Consider the following 18,926-nt stretch of genomic DNA (forward strand, 5'->3'; position numbering starts at 1 on the left):
TGTTTTTAAGGTTTTATATTCACTCGCTGTATATCATCTTTATTTTACTGTAATGGTATGCAGTGCTTCATTTTTTTTTTATTTATTTAGAGAGTACATGCACATACAGTGTAGTTTCTTCATGTAAGCTGTGAAACTGAATGTGCATTTTATTTGGTCAGAAGTCAGTTCAAAAGAACTTGAAAGATTTACTGGATATCATTTTATTTTTGTTATTTAATTTATTATAACATAACAAATGTCTTTTTATCTGAATAAAGTTATGAGAAAATTTATTAGGTCTTGTTTCTATTGTAAAGCTACATGAAACGGCTTGCAAACTGATGAGCCACCCCCTCACTGTGCTGAGATTGATCCGAGTCCATAAACTGTATAAAGACTGATGTCAAAACAAGGCAAAAGAAGCAACTAACCACATAGTGATGTCATGTCGTCCATCTTTATATACAGCTTGTGGTCCATTGCATTGATAGAGGGCAATGGCCACCTCTCAGCACCAGCAGGAGGACACACTGAAAGACAACATTGCTTCCTGTCTTTTTTTATGTTTTCCTTTTCTTTTCTCTGACAACTAGATGGCTAATAGCTCTATGTAGCCTTGGCAAAGTTAATTACCATATCTTATTACATTTTTTGTTAAATTTAAGTCAAATTCTGATGTCACACTGTTAAGTTTGGTGACTCTACAACAGAATCAGAAAATGATAATTTATCAAAAATAAAAATACTTGGAGAGACCAAGTTTGGTGTATTATTTGCCATTTGAAGGTCTTCTCACTAGACTTGAATTAGCTAGGCAAAACCATGATCACTATTAAATTTGAAGTGAAATACGAGGTCTTTCTTCCACCCCCTGTTACTCAGGCACTTGATTAAATCATAAAGGTGAATTAAAGTCATTATAGGCTCAGTGCACCAAAGACATGTCCATATAAGCCTTTTCCATCTTTGAAAGTCAGACGTCAATGCAGTTGCCACTTGATGAGATTGATGACGAGATGGACACTGAAAAATTTAGGACAGGTGTCAATGAGCCATCAGAGGGACAGGGGGGGACAGGGGGAGACAGGGGGAGTCAGGGTGACACTGCTGGCTTGTTTGAATAAATATAGAAAGCTATTTCAGGAGTGGAATCAAGATGTGTTTTGATTTGGACAAGCAGCAGGAGGTCAAGATAAAACATGGTATTGATGAAGGTTAATAATTAAAAAAATATTCAGTAATGCCATTCTTTAATGCACATAAAACAAAGTTAACTGGGGTCATTTGTTATTGTAATCAGATGTGTTCACAAAAATAAAACACTATTTACACATATGAGGCCTACTTTGTCTGCTACTCATATCTGCTGCATTGACACACAGGCCGCATGTACACAGTCCAGTAGTGATGACATGTTTCCCCCCCTCATTTTCAAACAACTTGTTGCACTTAAAACAAGCATTGTTGGCATTAACGCCAGTAAAGTGTAATCCTTACTCTTATATAAGTTAAATTTTTTCTGCCTTTCACACATGCTGCCCCTTCAGCTTGTCTCTCTCTCACACACAGCGACACACGATTCTGCATCAGCACGCACATGTGTGAGTGAGAAGGCATGTCCGCTCTACATGCAGCCTCAGGAGAAGAGTAAATTCTCCGCTATCAATAACGTCGTTGCTACATAATACAAAAGCCTTTAAGAATTTAAAGGGACCCACCCCACCTGTAAACACGGCTGATATACGGCTTACTATTCTAACAGTGCTAGTGTGTGTGTTCCAACACAATTGTGTCTTTGCTGCTCACAGATGTGCCTGCCCATCTAACCTTATATATTCTGGCATTAGCTGATGAAAAAAATGACCAATTATCAGCCCTGATTAATTGGTCGACCTCCATTACTAACTTAAAAAACAAAGCAAAACATCTCAAGTTTCATGTGAATTACCATTCTTTAATTATATTTGAAATAGTATTATATAAATAAAATAAGAATGAAGTAGTAAACAATAAATTTGTGCACATTACATTGGGCATCTTTACACCTAGGGCAGTGACGCCTAAAACCTGTACCACAGGGTAGCAACAGAATTACGCACATAAGACGTGTGCCCTTTGGACAGCTGAGATGTAGTGCACAGATGAGGTCAAACATTACCAGGAAAGCATCAGCAAGTCTGGGGAGGGTGACCACGACATCACTCTCTGGGATGTGAGTGGTTTTCACAGGGTGGTACTGAACTGGATTCATGGCTTTGTCCCTGACAGTATAAGGAGGGTCACTGATGCAAGATCTGGCTCGTCCACATCATCCTGGCAGAATGAAGGAGAAATAGTGTAAAGTCAGAGAAAAATATACTAATAACACCTGATGCCAAACAGTCCCAGCCACTACAATATCTGAAGATAAATGTAACAACATGCTAAGTGCCAGGAGTAATTGGAAGCCTTCTGTCTGAAAAGGGTCAGCAAACAAGGGGGGGGGGGTCACAATCTAGTTTGCTGTAGAAACGATTTGGCAGGTTCTGGCTGCTTATTCACTGAAACTCTTTTTTAGCATTTTAGCATCTACTGCACCTAAGAAAAAATAGTTTCAGTTGCAAAAGACAAATACTTTAATCATCATGTACTTTTCACCCTCTTACTCAGACTGTGTGGCAAAAAGCTGCTAACACAGACCATCTTAAACGGGGAAACCATTGAAAATTGAAGCAAAACAAAAAATTCGCTCCATAAATTAAAGGCAGTCGGACCAGACAGCAACCATCAAAATTTCACCAAAGAACCAGGGGTCCATAGACTTTGACATGTAGCCTAGAATAATAATTTCCAGATTCTTATGTACCTATATCAATGCAACAAACACAATTTTAATAGTAATGAATATTAATGTATTTCCAATTAGCATGTGTAGAGAAGATTGAAGCAAGGTGTCTGGACTTGAGTTTTCTTGAAGACGTGTCACTGCTCATCCAAGCAGCTTCATCAGTTCTAACTGTTTGGTGGGGAAACATTCAAGTTCACTCGGGAGGACACCAGGGACAACAATCTGGCCTTCTTGGACTGCACAGTACATATCGAGGAGGACAGGTGCCTCAATGTGGAAGTGTACAGGAAACCCACACACACAGACCAGTACCTGTTGTTTGATTCAAACCACCCACTGGAACACAAACTGGGAGTCATCAGGACCCTGCAGCACCGAGCACAAACTGTACCAACCAGCTCAGAGGGCAAGAAGAAGGCGCAACACCACATCAGGAAGGCCCTGCAAACCTATGGCTACCCCAAGTGGGCACTCATCAAAGCCACAACATGTGTCAGGAGTATCAGAGAAACTCCGCAGGATCTTCAACAACCATGACACCCCGGTCCATTTCAAACCAATGACAACACTGAGACAGAGACTGGTTCACCGGAAGGACAAGATTCCCAGGGAGAAACACAGCAATGTGATGCAGTCCAGTGCAGTGAGGAATGCTCTGATCTGTACATTGGAGAAACTAAACAACCACTCCACAGAAGAATGGCTCAGCACAGGAGAGCCACCTTCTCAGGACAAGACTCAGCTGTTCACCTCCACCTTAAAGAGAAAGGACAATCCCTTGAGGACAACAATGTTCACATCCTAGACAGAGAGGAAAAGTGGTTTGGAAGTTTTTGTCAAGGAAGCCATCTATGTTAAGCTGGAAAAACATTCCCTTAACAGAGGTGGTGGCCTCAGACATCATCTTTCTACCACATACAATGCAGTGATTCCATCCATTCCCAGGAAGTACTCACAGCTAGAACAAAGGGCTGTCAACCAGTCCCCCTCCGGCAGTTTTATAGTCGTTAGCCAGTCGTTAGACACACCTGGCCCAGGCAGCCAGATCATCACAGGTAATTATAGAAACATTTATTGCTATTGTTTTTTTTAAGTTAAGTTTTTAAGTTTTACCAGACCCACCCACTGAGGTCTGCAACCACATATAAACCATGTTTCTCCACCAAACAGTTAGAATGATGAAGCTGCTTGGACGAGCAGTGAAACATCTTCAAGAAAACTCTACAAGTCCAGACGCCTTGCTTCAATCTTCTCTACGTATGATGACCTGGATGACTGAGAATCTTCATCAACATTTAGCATGTATTGATAACATCAGACAACATTTAAATGTCCCTCCCTTTGTTTAAATTAACAATTGACTCATTATTGCAGCTGTTTTGTATTTAAGGCTTATAAAAGATAAATGAGATACAATATTATCATGTGGAGTATGTTGGCCTGAAGTTTTGGCTGCTGGCTTCAGCATCAAACCTTTAGCTTCTTCTCTCCTTAATTATCAAAACACCTCTGATTTCTTGTTGATTTCTGTCCACAGTCGGTCGTACAACAGCTCTTCCTTTTAGAAGTGTTTCTGAATATTTATGGGCCGCGGTTTTCTACAAAACGCTGCTGCTCAGCGACCCCTTTTGCCACTACACAGTGCGTATAACGTGAGTGACTTCCGCATCTCGTGACGTCACGTGCATACCCTCTATTGGCCTGTTAGCTAAACTGTTAGCTGTGTGGCTAACGTACCTCAAGTTGTCTGACTATGAAAAACATGCTGAACTTCTATACAAATACGTAACGTGCGACATGTTTTAATCTTAAATCAAATACTTACAATTAACCGAGGGTCACTGAGTGGAGAAACATGTCTGCTCTTCAGGCAACTCTTTGCCTAAACGATGTTCACGCTCTGCAGCCGCAGCGGGAGGTTTGAACTGAGACGGTCAGAAGAGGAAGTGCACACAAAACTTCAAAATAAAATCACGTTGACACTTCTGGTGAAAACAATTTTATTTTATTTTATATAAACGCAAGGCTTTTTGTAGTTATTGATTATTCCAGAGGTATTTTTTATATCTATATTTTTATTTTTTCATGACACGGTAACCAAAAATGTATGTTAACAGTATAATTTTAATGCTATTGTGTGGGATAATATTGATTATTATTGGTAATAACAAGTACACATTTTTGAGTTAATACACCACAGCCTCATACCAGCACATAACACTAGTTAAATAATTTGAGCATTCCATTTTACGGTGCTGGGTGACTGTCCACAAAAAATATATATAACGTCAATGAGTGTTTCAATTATAACTCTGCTGCAGGTGCATTTAACAATAAGTGTTTGACTCATTTTTCTTCTACACTAGCGGACAAACTTATTCATCCCCCTTTATATACATCATTAATAAATAAACTTCAGGGTTTTATTAATTTAATTAAGTGACAACATGGTGATAAAGCTTCTGATGAAACATTCAACAAACAATCACTAGCTGCGGATGCTAATAGGACGATGTCTGGCACATCGCACAACAATCTATCTGTCTGAGACTGCAGGCTTGTCTCACATTTATTTGACAATGTCACACAGGAGACATTGTTTGGACGCTGTTTGGAGAGTGATTGCAGAGGAACAGTTCAACATTCATGTTAAAAGAGAAAAAACAACACAAACAAATCCGAAGAAAAATATGTTTATTTAATCTATATAGAAATGATGCAATGTGCATCTAGAAAGGGGACAACCGCGAGATAAAAATACTTTGGTACATTTGAACTTCTCAGATTAACATAGAGGAAGCATGGTGGTGGCTACCGTGCATGCTTCAGGAAAAATATTCCCTTAAATTTCATATTTAACTGTGCAAATTCTTTCATTACTGTTGCTATTTCAATGAGCAGAAACGTCACAGTTTGACTGAATATTGTACATTGAAAAAATGTTGAGATTTCAGTAAAATAATCAATCAGTGATGGTGTTCAGGTGATGTAACCTATACAGTATAAAATTGTTACAAAAGGCATATGTGAGTTACAAACAATTCAATTTCTACAATACAAATATAACTACAGTTTAAAAACTAGAATCCAGTGGTAGTTTTGCAGAACACGCCTGCTACTAAAATAAGCACGAGAGAGAGAGAGAGAGCTGTCAGGTTATTTTGTGTAAAAAAAAAAAATCCCAGTAATAATCATGATAAATCTGAACATCTGATGTTCCCAGTAATAATCATGATAAATCTGAACATCTGATGTTTGATTTCTACACTATTTTGTCATTGTCTTAGCAAGCAGACAACTAGGTACTGTATATCAAAAAAGTTAGAAGCTAAAAATATTTCCTCTTGAAATGTGTTGCAGTACCTTGCAACAACAAAAAAAACAAACACTACAATAAAAGTGAAATGACATATAAAGTGCAAAGATAGGTTTCAATAAATGCACTGGGACTGAGTCCGAGTGCGACTGAGTAGTCGCACAGGCAGTGTACAAATACTCTAAAAATACCTTCTGTTTTCTCCTTACTTTTTTGTCCCCTTATATATGATCAGATTAATGCATTTCTTTCAGTATTTGGCCAAGGCCTAGATTAAATTGTTCTTTACTGGATGTCAAGCAAGATCAACATCATACATCGCATATTGCCACTTAATTTATTATGGATATGTACTCTGAGATGTTGGTGGCTCGTGTCTGCCCCTAGCAAAAGGGTACATCTATTGTCATTATGGATAAAACAACAAGAGATTAGAGGTTAGCCCAGGGCAACAAGACTACCACAACCACGTGGTGGTATTTCATACATTTTCTACCTTTTTCATGGTTAATTATGCTTTCAGTTTACTCAATTTATAAGAGGTAAGAATTTCCTTTTTAATTCTATTACACCAAAACAAAGCAAATTCCTCATCTTGCCAGAATCAACAGAAAGGTAGTAAACATTGAACGTATCTAAATACTGCCTACACTGAGATCAGTGCCAACTACAGCAACAACATTTGTAACATCAATATAGTAAAAAAAAATTACAAGAGAAAAATTAAACAAAAAAAAATTACAACAATAATATATAACTCTCCTCATAGAAATCAAACCAGAGTATGTCTAACGTCAATATATTGGAGAATGTAAACCTACTATTATCAAAGTTAGCAAATATGATAATAACACAGAAAGCACATCAATTTTATTCCTCTCACAGAGAGCGCTCACATCATTGTTTCTACAATGGTGTGAGTGGGCTTCATCAAGCCATTGTTCCCGTTTGGGTCCAGGGGCTGTGTCAGCTCACTGCCCTTCAAGTTGTACTCTTTCGGGCGAGAGCTCACGCCTGACTTTGCCGGGGCTGCTACTGCTTTGATCCTCTGAGGGAGGAAGGAGACAAGATTTAGGCTAATGATCGTCACAGTACTCGGGCGGTTTAAGACTCTAACGTGACACTCATTAATTTTATGATGGCAAACATCAGTAGCTGTGCATGGTTATTTTAAACAGTGTTTAAACAGTGAGAAATGCTTCAGTGCAGATACAGAAGCACTTGAATGTAGAGCTACAGTCTCAATTAGCAAACAAAGCCCATTTTAGAGGGCCAGTAATGTTATTATTATGCATTAGCCTCTGATATATGTGTGTGCATATCTATGGCCTCACCTCGATCAGAGGTCCCTCAGACTGTAAGATCTTGATGACCATCACCATTGGGATGCAAATCATGGAGGCCAGGGCCAAACACCAGCCCAGACCGATGGCCCAGTCAGGATACTCATACACCTTGTTGTAGGTCAAGGGCTTGTACTTCACCAAGGAGAAGACAAAACAGCCCTGGGAAAACAAACACATGCTGCATTTAGTACAAGTTTGATCCTTGTCTTTATTGTCAGTATAACTCTGATCTCTCACCATGCAGAGCACAGGAGTGATTATGGTCCAGCTCCATTTCATCCATGGGTTTGGTCTGTAGCCAATCATGTCCTCAACTGCATCATAGAAGTTATCAACTCCTATCAAACACAAAAACGAGAAAGAGTAAAGTGAGAACTCATATTTCTGGCACAGAGATAGCATCAGTGCGATTGTTTCTAATCACAGAATGACCTTCGCTTTAGCAGCTTTATGAACCCTTATCTGTGATGTTTGCAGCATGTAGTATTTCCACTGGGTCATGTGTTATTTGTAGTATATAGTATAAACAGTAGTCCTGGCCTTGATGGTTGCAGCTATCGTAGTGGGTCATCGTTCCTGACTACCGACAGCAGTCATTTAGTGTGTCCTACCTTGTTTGTTGTTATGTTCTAATGTTTATTGATATGTGTTATACTTTCTCCATTTACCCGACAGAACAAACATATGCATTATTATGCTGCTTTAACGTCCTTCTGGAGTCCGTGCTCCACACAGGCACAGGTGTCTTTGGTCTATTGCAGTGACACACGCAGCCCTCTTTTCACAAAGCTTGGCGTTATGCTGTATGTGCATATTTGCCTGTCTTTATATTCTTCCATGCACAGTTGGTGCTCACCTAGTAAATGGCATTATGAAATTATTCCCACAGATGCAAACAACTGTCAGATATTCAGACATCCATTAGCTCAAACTAACTCTCAGATGTCAAAATTTACATCCATACCCTGCAGATCCTCACGGGTGCAGAAAGTTTTACAGAAAATAATGCATAGACGTGTATATAGGCAGTGTTTCATGCTTGTGGTGTTAATTTTTGATGCTCTTCTCCATCCCAGCAGCTGAGGCTCAGGTGTATTTTAGCATTTGGAATGGTCACCCAAGGACTTTGTGCATTTAAGTTTGTGTCTTAAGTAAAAGCTGTAATGCAATACACTTCTCATTTCTGTTGTGTGTAATTCAGCTGTTGCTGCATTTGCAGAGAATTTGTGCCATCCCTTTCAATGTTTTTCTCTTTGGCCTAATTGTTTTTTTCCCATTAGTAATGGTAGGATATCATCTGGTAGGAGGCAACTCTAGACGGCCAATCACAATCTAGCAGAGGACTAACTTCATCCACGCCTCCCTTTAAAACCACCACACACTTCCCTGCCGTTAAATGTATTTACTGCTGATTCACAAGGACACCTTTGTTTACAGCCATAGAGTTCATTAGGGCTTTTTTTCATTACTTTGAAAAATAGTATAGAAACCAATCACACTTACCATAAACCCAGGCTACAGCAATGCATTCAAAGAATGCAACCCACAAAAGGCACACACCACTGGCTGCATAGTAGTCAAAGAGTTGAAACACATACATGCCACCCTGTAAAAACCAAAGACAGAAAGCTGCATTAATTATCGCTCTGCTGTGTGTGTGTGTGTGCGCGTGCGCACGTGCGTGTGTTGAAAGAGAAAGAAAGTCACAGAGATAGAAGGGGCCATAAAAGCAGAGTGGGTGGTGATGCTGAAAGCAAGGCACAAGAATGCTGGCACCCTACCAATAGAGGCAGAGTTCAACAGGTGCCGAGACAACAGTGAAGCACGGTTAACTGCTAAATGGAAAACCACATTCCAAATTGTTCCATTCAGCCCAACAGGATGTGAGTGGCGTGTGTGGTAGGAAGCCATATTTGGTTGTGACAATGCAGCAGCAGAACAGGCATGTGGAAAATCTGTGGCGTTATCTCTGTTGTTGATCCAAATGCAGTGAGTCCCTTTTCCTTTTCTAAACAGGATAAGCAGTGAGAAGTGAGTGCAGAGACTCTGACTTACTTTTGTTACCATGGCGAGACCCAGAAGATAGCTCATGAAACACATCACAGCTATGAAGATCTCTCGTCGGTAACCCCTCCTGAGGAGGTCTGGATACAAGTCCACAATTGAGGTGATCTGTCCCTCTACTTCAACAAACTGTGGGGACAGAAGCAACTATTAGGTTCTCAGAGGAATAAATCTCTTTCTGTGTGCAAGCAGCCGTTGTTGTGCTTCCACAAACCAGTGATTAGAGAATGAGAGCTGTCTTTGTTGAGCAGTAATGAGAACTGCAACAAGGCTCCTCTCTGCACACTGGCTTGTTACAACCAAGACACAACAGGAACGAAAACAACAGTGAATCACTGTCTCCCTCTCATTCTGTCTCACTGTGGAACTCTCTCCCTCTGTCTCTGTCCAACCCCCCCTCCTTTTGCCTCATAAGCTACATGTCATAACAAAATTATGAAATGGTCCCTATTCATCAAAGTGAAATGTCTTCAAAACGCTCCTTTGTTGCACATAATCAGACAAAAAACTCTTACATAACTGTGGCATGTATGTGTGAGCGATGTCAACAATATACAGCATTCAGGATTACAAATCTGCATGAAATTTATGGTTGACAAATGCGCCCCCACATACACACTGGCACCATTTCTCTCATGGAAATAGCTGCACTTGCATGAGTATTTACATGTACTCAAATTTAGAGCGTCGGCCTGATCTTGCAGTTGGCTGAGAAGGGTAGCTGGCCATGTACAGGACTGAGTTAGCACAGGAGTAGAATTACACTTGGAGGCAGGTAATGTGATACAGCCGGAGAATCCCTCAGGCATACTCTTGTGTTTTGTCTACTTAGATTATCTTGTCTTAATCAAAGTTCTGCCACATATCAAAGCAACCATGGCATGCATGCAAGCTGTTATAATGACTTTTGCAACCAGGATGTTTGGCAGGCATCCACCAACTTCTAAAAATGTTAATTTGTGGGATTACAGGGCATTAATATGGCTGTAATCCTCACACAGTGCCTGTGCTGTGTGTGGAAGCAAAGTGCCTTTGTGGGGATGGGTTGCTTTTCTTGTCTGTCAGTTATTTGATACCTTGGAGACTTTAGATATGGATCAGAGAGACCCTAAATGTGTTTTACACATTGGGACTGGCAGGAGCCAACAAACTCATGGGACCCAGGAGTTGTCTGTCAGAAAATTATTGGGCACTGCACCAAACGACTTCATAGCTTGACTGTGAAAACACTGACCTGGCTGTCAAGGCCCAGAAGCAGCAGCATAATGAAGAAGAGGATGGCCCACAAGGTCGGCATGGGCATCATGGACACAGCTTTGGGGTAGGCGATAAAGGCCAATCCGGGACCTGGAAGGAAAACAGAGGGCAGGGAAGGGGAGAAGGGGCGGAGAGCAGAGTTAACATTTCTATCTGACTTCAGGTTGGACGACACATTGCAAGGGGATCAGAAAATATAATGTGAAAACTGAACTAGAGAAGCTGAGCAGGAAACAGATTCTAATGTGGCCAACATGTTTATTGTTGGTCGTAACTGTTAAAAAAGGGACAGTTCAATCCAAATGCTAATGTTTTCCAATGCCCTGGTGTTTTGGCTATTTGCCCATGCCCCATGCTATTTAAGCATCTAGATCTGGAGGAAGTAAATAGGACTCAATTTGTGGTGTTCATAGTGGCAATAAATACTCAATCACAAGACCCAGTTACTCAAGGAAATCTACAAATCTTGTTGTTGAGCAAGAAGAAAAGAGCTCTGCTTTAAATTGCTCAGAACAAGACGCACCATTTGTTTTCAATGTATCAGAAGAAAAACAAAAATCTTTATGGGTGACATGTACAACATTGTCTGGATGGACAAACATCACTGCTGGCCACATCTATATTTTGAGGTGAACTGTCCCTGTATCTGCTGTCTGTATCTGTTAGCTTACAGGATTAACAACAGTCCTTAACTGCTCATGTTATGTAACCGCCTCCTCTTTACACTGTCTGTAAAATAAACAAACCGTTTAACTATTTATAGGTTGTGCAGCTACTGTACATGTCTAAGCTGCTTATGTATTGTTTTGCTTGTATGACAGCTCTTTAGAAACTGGTCTTTGTGAAAGTTATGCTACATTTTAATTATTTCAATAAAGCTGAATCTAACAAATCTAAACAAAGCAGACATGGCATTTAGCAAAGCCCCGGGCCAGTTACACAGGATATATGTAGAAGCATCAAACACAGACTCAGCAATCACTTTAACTAGAGCCTCAGTTTAACAGCTGCATGAATGCATTTCATTTCTCTTAAAAATAAGCTTGATGATTTTTGGCTGTTGTAAAAACATTATCATCATTATCATCAGTTGAATTTGATATCATATAAATATATTAAAGAAAGCAGAGAGTTTGTTTTTAACTGAACAGAGCGAGCATGCTGAAAATAAGCCGCATCTCCTTCTAAGTCAACATAGAAAATAAAATGAAGACAGAAACAGATCCGGTGGCGTCCACCTCAGGAGATCCACAGCTTATTAACAGAACTGTGCAGTGCTGCTGGTCAGAAATATCACTGTGCAGTATGGTGCCTTATCTTCTTAGCAATGCCCCGTGGTCAGGAAGATGTAAAGGTACTAAGATGACATAAGCACGTTCCTGAACATGAAGATGGCCCAAATACAGGAGCTCTAATAACACCGCAGTTCACTGTGCAGCTAAAACACACAGCACTTGAGCAATGCAATGTAATCTGTCCTCAGGAAGCATGTTGCACGCTGACGTAACAATTCTGTTTCTTTGAGGCTTTTTTTTTTTTTTTAAATCAAGGAGTGTGCAATTGCCGATATCTCTACATTGGGTGATGGCAACAGCGCCCACCATCACTGCTGCCATCACCTTAGACCCTCGTACCTGACTCTGCCACATCGGCAATGTCCACCCCTTGTTCTTGTGCCATGAAGCCCAGGACGGAAAATATTGCGAAGCCAGACACAAAACTGGTACCGCTGTTGAGGCCTCCCAGCAGCAAACAGTCCCTATGTCACACATATGTCATGGAGGTTGTTAATGAACACAGGTGGAACCGAAGTTCCCATTTTCTTTTCACGCAACCGTCTCTGACACGAGTTGCTGTCTCTACTACAGTCCCATTTCTCCCTCCCCTGGCAGAAACTCACCTGTAGCAGTTGTACTTGTATTTGTTGTAACTCCCCAGTGACGTCATGGCGCCCAGGCAAATGGCATAGGAGAAGAATATCTGGGTTCCCGCATCAATCCACACCTGGAACCATTCATTTGTAGACCATAAAACCAAAACAACAAGCTTAAAGACTCCATTGACAATGTCAATCATTAATATTTGACACCTCTCCATTAATCCCTGGAGACACTTATCATGAAGTGAACTATAGCAGGAGTATTTTTGATCATACCTCAGGATCCTGTAGGCGGGATAGGTCAGGGTAAAGGTAAAATTTGATCCCTTCACTCGCCCCGGGCAGGGTCACACCGCGCACCAGCAGTATGATCAGCATCACAAATGGAAAAGTTGCTGTAATGTACACCACCTAGACAGGACAGAGAACGTATTAGCCAAAACTGAGCAACTGTTCCGAGTCATTAATAATAGGAATAAACTTCCTTTTTACTTTCTGTAGGACAAAAGGTAACATTGGTCTTTGTGATTATATAAGGTTTGTGTACAAGCTTTTACTTCCATATGTCCCCCAGATGGTACAGTTTAGGTCATTTACAGACCTTGTATTACATGTAGAAATAAACACATTAACAGTTAACTTTTTCCTCAAAGTGTTCCTCCTGTTGGCATTAGCCCAGCTTCTGTTCTGCTAACAAAAACAAAGACAGTGCTAAGGAGCAGCAGTCAACTGTTTGCAGTCGACAGTGTGTCTGGCCAAGAAGCAGGACAGAGTGAAAGCTTGTGTCTCTAAATCAAGTATATTAACCCTATTTCCAAGCATGTGGGTTTTCTCTGAGCAACAGTGTTTTGTTAGAGGCAGGCAAAGACCAATCAGCAACCAGGCAACACAACAAGTAAAGGATGTGTCTACACTTTGGCACTCACTTTCCCAGTGGATTTGACTCCTTTCCATATACAGAAGAAACAGATAACCCACACAGCCAAGAGACAGAGGGCCAAGTCCCACTTCAGGGGACCTATGTCTTCAATCCCAGTGGAGAGGCTCAGGACATTGCGTCTGCAGAGGAAACAGCAACATACAACAGGTTCACAACAGTTCTTTGGACAAAATAAAATCTGTTTTCAAATGCACAAGGATGTGACAAAACGAGTTCATGACTATGTCAGATTTAATGAAAGAAGCAAGGTAAAGGAAAATAACAAAAACTGGTGTCCTCATGTGATTTCAGATTAAAGGTCAAACTTTGAGCTGCAGTAACTTCTGAAATGTAGTAACCAAATAAGGTTTATCTACTACTTTATTGGCAGGGGGTTTGTGTTTTCATTTATGTAAGCAAGTTAAAGGGGCAGTGTTACGTTAGTGTATTTGTTGTGGCCGTGAGAACGTGTGTACGTGAGTACTCACTCCCAGAACTCAGTGACGGGGGAGGTAAAGTTGGTAATATTGGCAGCCAGCCAGAGGGTCTTGTTCTTGCGAACCGTGTCCTCCACACAGTGCTCTGTGTTCCAGGGTTGCTTGCATTTTGCCCAGGGAAGCTCAGGCTGAAAGCACTGAAACAGGTAGTAGAGTCCCCAGGCCAAGATCACGATGTAGTAGATGTTCAGTAGAGATACAATCACAATAGAGGCGTAGCCGATACCTGCAGATAAGAAGAACAAACATATTAGGGTTAGTTTGTTTCAGTCTGGCAAACATGATTAGCATAATTTACCAAGTGACAATCTGTGAAGCTGTAAAAGGACAGACAGAAGCGACAAATACTGCAATATATAAATGTGAATGTGAGTCATGCCCCCATGTTCACTGAATTCACTAGAGTAAATGTTGTACAATTTAGCTGTTTTAGTTTTATATATAAAGACTTAATGGCTTAATGCTATATCTATAAGGTTGTTTTGGATGACAGATAGGTACCACTTTGCCCATATTTGGTTTATCTGGCATCTAGTAAGCTAAAAATCTCCATTATGATTGTTGGAAGGTGTCAGCTGTGGCCAAAAACACCTCAGTGAGAGGAACAAAACAGGATCCCAAAGAGTTGATAGACAGTAAGACCCCGTTCACACTGGGAATCAATCCAGATTTGGGCCGTATCTGGATATATCCAGATTTTTTTCTTAGTCTGAGCAACATGATTCCGGATTAGGCTGGATTGAGCACAGACACGCGTGTGGGATAGCCAGATTTTAAAAAATACGTCTGAACGTATCCAGCTTAAAGGCTATCCAGATTCAATCCTACTCTAGCTGGATGACTTTCTCCAGTGTGAACGGGGCCTAAAGGTACAGCTGAGGGTACATTTCTGACCACACCCAGCGACAATATTTAGCTGGGAGAGCTTTATTTTAAATGCAGGTTATAGCAGGTAAAGTGGGGATGAGACATTTAAAGCTTTTCCTGACTATCTACTGTTATATTGTCCTTAGTGTTTTCATGCTATTATTAGATGACTTTGCCACTAACGTGGACACAGAAATCACTGGTACTGTTCCACCACTCCAGAGTATTTTTAAACTTATCATCTGTGTCACCCCCACCTCCCCACATACCAAATGCAAGTCAATGCTGTGACAGGTGTGTGAGCATGTGCTGGTAAACCGTGAGTAAAGTCATTGATTCACCGTGTGTGATAAAAGACACATCAAAGTATGTGTAAGGGACAGGAGGAGAGTGAGTGCAAACAGTAAGGAGATTAGAAATTGTCCAGTTTTGCAGCCACCTGTGGACCATTCTCTGTTGTGCCAGACACTGCAGCAGATGGACAGACAGCAGCCTAAGCGTTCTGTGAATGGGACCTCTTGCAGCTGCTAGAGATCCGGTGCTGCGCAGTTTCCTCTCTTTTCATGTGACGTCTCTTGTGTGAACATGAGTAAGGGTGTCGCAGCAGCTGCTGAGGGTGCGGTGCCTCACAACTTGTCTACAGCTGCCACTCAAAAGTAACAGAGGGCACATAAGAGAGGCCCAGGAGCATCTCAGGGTGTCATTAGTTTGTGGTGATCTCAGATCAAGAAACATGACTGCACATACAGTATTTATGTTTGTGTCAACAGAGGCTTGCTGCACCAGACTGTACGCATTGCTAGGCGACTTTTTATTTTCCCCCACCATAGCCTGTTGCCACGGCAACCAAGAAATCTTCAGGCTATCAAGCACCAAATCTGCAATCTCAGAATGATTTTGGGTATCCATGGTGACCGTGATGAATGTAAATAAATATCACTCACTCTCCATGAGCCTGCATTTTCAGGGATTTTCCATGATTTAGCTCCTGTGTCATGTTACCATGTGATGTCAACACAACACCAGTGAGGCAAGACTGTTGACACTGAGAAGGAGGAGGGGAGGCCTCAGCTGAACATAATATTCAAATGATAAACAGGTAGAAATTTAGGTCAACATGTTGACTAATGAGGCCTTTACTTCAGCATTGAATATTGAATGAATGTCTGTCAAGATAAACAGGCTTTAAAAGTGTTGTTCAGCTTTCCCCTTTCTGTGTGTGTGTGTGTTTTAGGACTGACCCGTGAAGATGGGGCAGAGCTTGGCCCAGCAGGTGATCCCTCCCTCAGAGGTGTACTGGCCCAGCGCGACTTCCAGAAAGAACACAGGCAGGCCACCCCCAAACAGGAAGATGAAGTAAGGGATGAGAAATGCACCTAGGAAAAATAAATCAAATCAAAGTGTAAATCTACTTAAAATAATTCTTCATATACACGTGATGGATTTCTTCTTCCTACCTCCACCATTCTTGTAACAAAGGTAAGGAAAGCGCCAGACGTTTCCTAATCCAACAAAGCCGCCGGCCACAGACAGGACAAAGTCGAGCTTACTGGCCCACTTCTCTCTTTGAGGAGCCTTTCCTTCAGCCTCATCCTCAGGCCGCGTGCCTGGGCTCTTCCCTGGTGAGGGTTTGAGCGTGTCCTTGTGAAAGTCCTTCAGGCATTGGAGCTTCTCTTTTTGTGCCATGCTGTGGTCAGTGAAAAAGAACGAGATGAAGAGACAAAGACAGACATAAGCGTGAGGGATAACACATCAGCACACAGATAGGAAGGAGCATTAGGGAGATAATGCTGTCCCATGAACACGTTACAGCCTGCTGTGTGTGCACATGATACACAGTACAATGCTGTTAATCTTGCTAATCTGAGCAACTGATGCATGGAGGTCATTTAGACAGAAGACATTGATTTGCATTGAGAGAGCATAAGTAAATTAGGAAGTGAGAAATTCTGCACATCAGGTCTAAACAAGGATCACACCTCAGTGTCTTTGATTAGCTGCACTAATGCTTTCTGCTTCCCAACTTTACTCTGTGTCTCAGGGTGGATCTTCTGCTCAGAGGGGGGCACATTGTCACTGAAGGAAAAGGAAGGGAACAGTTGCTTGCCTCAAAGATCTCCTATAAACCCAAAGGGGAAGTTTTACCTTCTTATGCATCACAAACAAATCAGTCACACACTATCAAAGTTCAAAGGAATGATCTTTCTACATGCCGTAACGCGCCTGCTGCCCTCAGGAAGCTACGGCGGCTTGATGTTGCTTGAGTGTTTACACTGTAAACCCGGCTTTCCAAGAAAGACAGGATTTGTTATTACTGACCAGGGAATCCAATTTCCACACATGAGCCAAAGAGGAGAAACGTAACGTAACCCTAATAGGACAGTAATGACTGCATAAGACGTGTCAGGATATAATTTAAGTACAAATCAACAAACAAAAGAGGAACAAGAGCAAGACATGAAGAGACAAATAATGCTATAGAGAGAAAGGCCTGTGCTAATCTCGACTGTGATCAATCATTTTCATTTGAATAAGATGATTTCTTAAAAATATCTCGTACAGTCCTACTGGAAACAATGCATCTCATCATTTAATTAACACAGAGTTCACTGTGTTCCATCATTTTCCAGCGTTTCCTCTCTCCCTGTTATGCATGACAAGTCAACTTCAACTGCTTTGGATTCTCCAACCTGCTTACATAACTGGATCAGTTCTCGCCTGCACTCTCGTTTCTCATCCTGTTTTCTCTCTTTATCCCTTTCCCTCTCTTGTCTTTTGGCCCCGTCTGCTTTCACCTGCCTGTGTGAGTGGTGTTAGGAAGCTGTCTGCCCTCCAGATAAGACTTAATGCAAACTGTCCTTGGGATTCAAGCCAGGCATACGTCACAATGAGTTCCTCAAGCTTTTGTACATATAAAAACCTGAGTTAAAGTCACGCCTTGTTCTTCTGTTTCGTCTCAACAATAAAGCCTATGTGCAGTCCTTTTACTGTGTGTCTTACAATTTAACACAGAAATAGGTTCAAACAAAGCATTTTCATGTTCTTGATTTTAAAGATTTTAAACCCATTTAACAAAAAAAAAATCATGAATAAATGCAGCAAAAACTAAAGTCTCATTTCCAGCAAAGCAATTCAGAAAACTTACATTTCCTTCATGGCTGCGACTATGTATAGTGTTCCTCTTTCTCAGCTGTCACCATTCCTCTGTACTGAATGCCTTTATGCCGACACGGGTCACAAGAAGCAGAGCTGACAGCAAAGCCCGCCCCTTGGCTAAAGACAATTAAATCCAAAGTAGAGATTGGACGCAGCCTCGCTGTGACACACTACTCAGGTACCTACATGGGAGACTGTAAATTTCCACTGCTTCCCTGCTACTGCCTGCCACAACATACACACACACAGCTGAGTGGGTGGGGTGGGTGGATGAGTATGTGTGCGTGTGTGTGTGTCACACAAACAACACATGCACATGCTTCTTATTCATGAGGACATTTCAGAGAAAGCCTGAGCTGCTGGGGTTGAATTATGGTCTGGTGCAAACTGAAGGCAGCATTGAGAGTTTTTCTGTCTCATTTTTTTCACACTTTTAAACAGCACTCACTGTTCTGAATCACTGTCCACAATCCTTTTCATGACATGTGTTTTGCTATCTGAGAAATGTAAACGAGTACAGTATCAGCTTCTCACAATTGCCTAATAAGGCAACATGTCTCCTCTGCTTTGGCTGTGGTCCGTTCAGATATACTCTTCACTGCTCAGAGAGCTCACAATGGCTGGCATGTAACAGTCAATTACAAACTGATAGATTCCACTGCAGGATTTGCACGGTTTAAATAGGGACAAAGATCAGCTGATGACAAGCTGCCACTCACACAAGAACCTTCAACACATCAGTCATCACACATCATATATCAGTCAGTGTGCTCTGAATTTGCTTGTAGTAACCTGGTGACTAATACTTTGCATGAG

The 18,926-nt window shown here is 41.3% G+C and overlaps 1 protein-coding gene across 1 annotated transcript; it reads right to left on the reverse strand.

The window, feature by feature from the left end:
- Window positions 1-5,488: 5,488 nt before the first annotated feature.
- LOC114438031 (sodium- and chloride-dependent taurine transporter-like) lies at window positions 5,489-18,339 on the reverse strand. Its single transcript, XM_028409056.1, has 14 exons — window positions 18,100-18,339; window positions 16,412-16,641; window positions 16,196-16,330; window positions 14,079-14,313; window positions 13,598-13,730; window positions 12,948-13,082; window positions 12,693-12,796; window positions 12,427-12,551; window positions 10,770-10,882; window positions 9,527-9,664; window positions 8,975-9,077; window positions 7,709-7,809; window positions 7,460-7,630; window positions 5,489-7,173 (listed from the first exon to the last, which is right to left on the reverse strand). Exons 1-14 carry the CDS (start codon window positions 18,108-18,110, stop codon window positions 7,018-7,020), a joined length of 1,890 nt encoding a protein of 629 aa, XP_028264857.1. The 5' UTR covers window positions 18,111-18,339; the 3' UTR covers window positions 5,489-7,017.
- Between the last annotated feature and the right edge of the window lie 587 nt (window positions 18,340-18,926).

Source organism: Parambassis ranga, chromosome 7 (assembly GCF_900634625.1).
Source record: "Parambassis ranga chromosome 7, fParRan2.1, whole genome shotgun sequence".
NCBI lineage: Eukaryota > Metazoa > Chordata > Actinopteri > Ambassidae > Parambassis > Parambassis ranga.

Excerpts from the sequence above, each read along its gene's own strand:
- LOC114438031 (XM_028409056.1), bottom strand. Across the intron at positions 9,078-9,526 it reads GTCTCGCCATGGTAACAAAA|GGTGGCATGTATGTGTTTCA; the intron begins GTAAGTCAGAGT and ends TGGTTTTTACAG. Across the intron at positions 7,631-7,708 it reads TCACTCCTGTGCTCTGCATG|GGCTGTTTTGTCTTCTCCTT; the intron begins GTGAGAGATCAG and ends TTGTTTTCCCAG.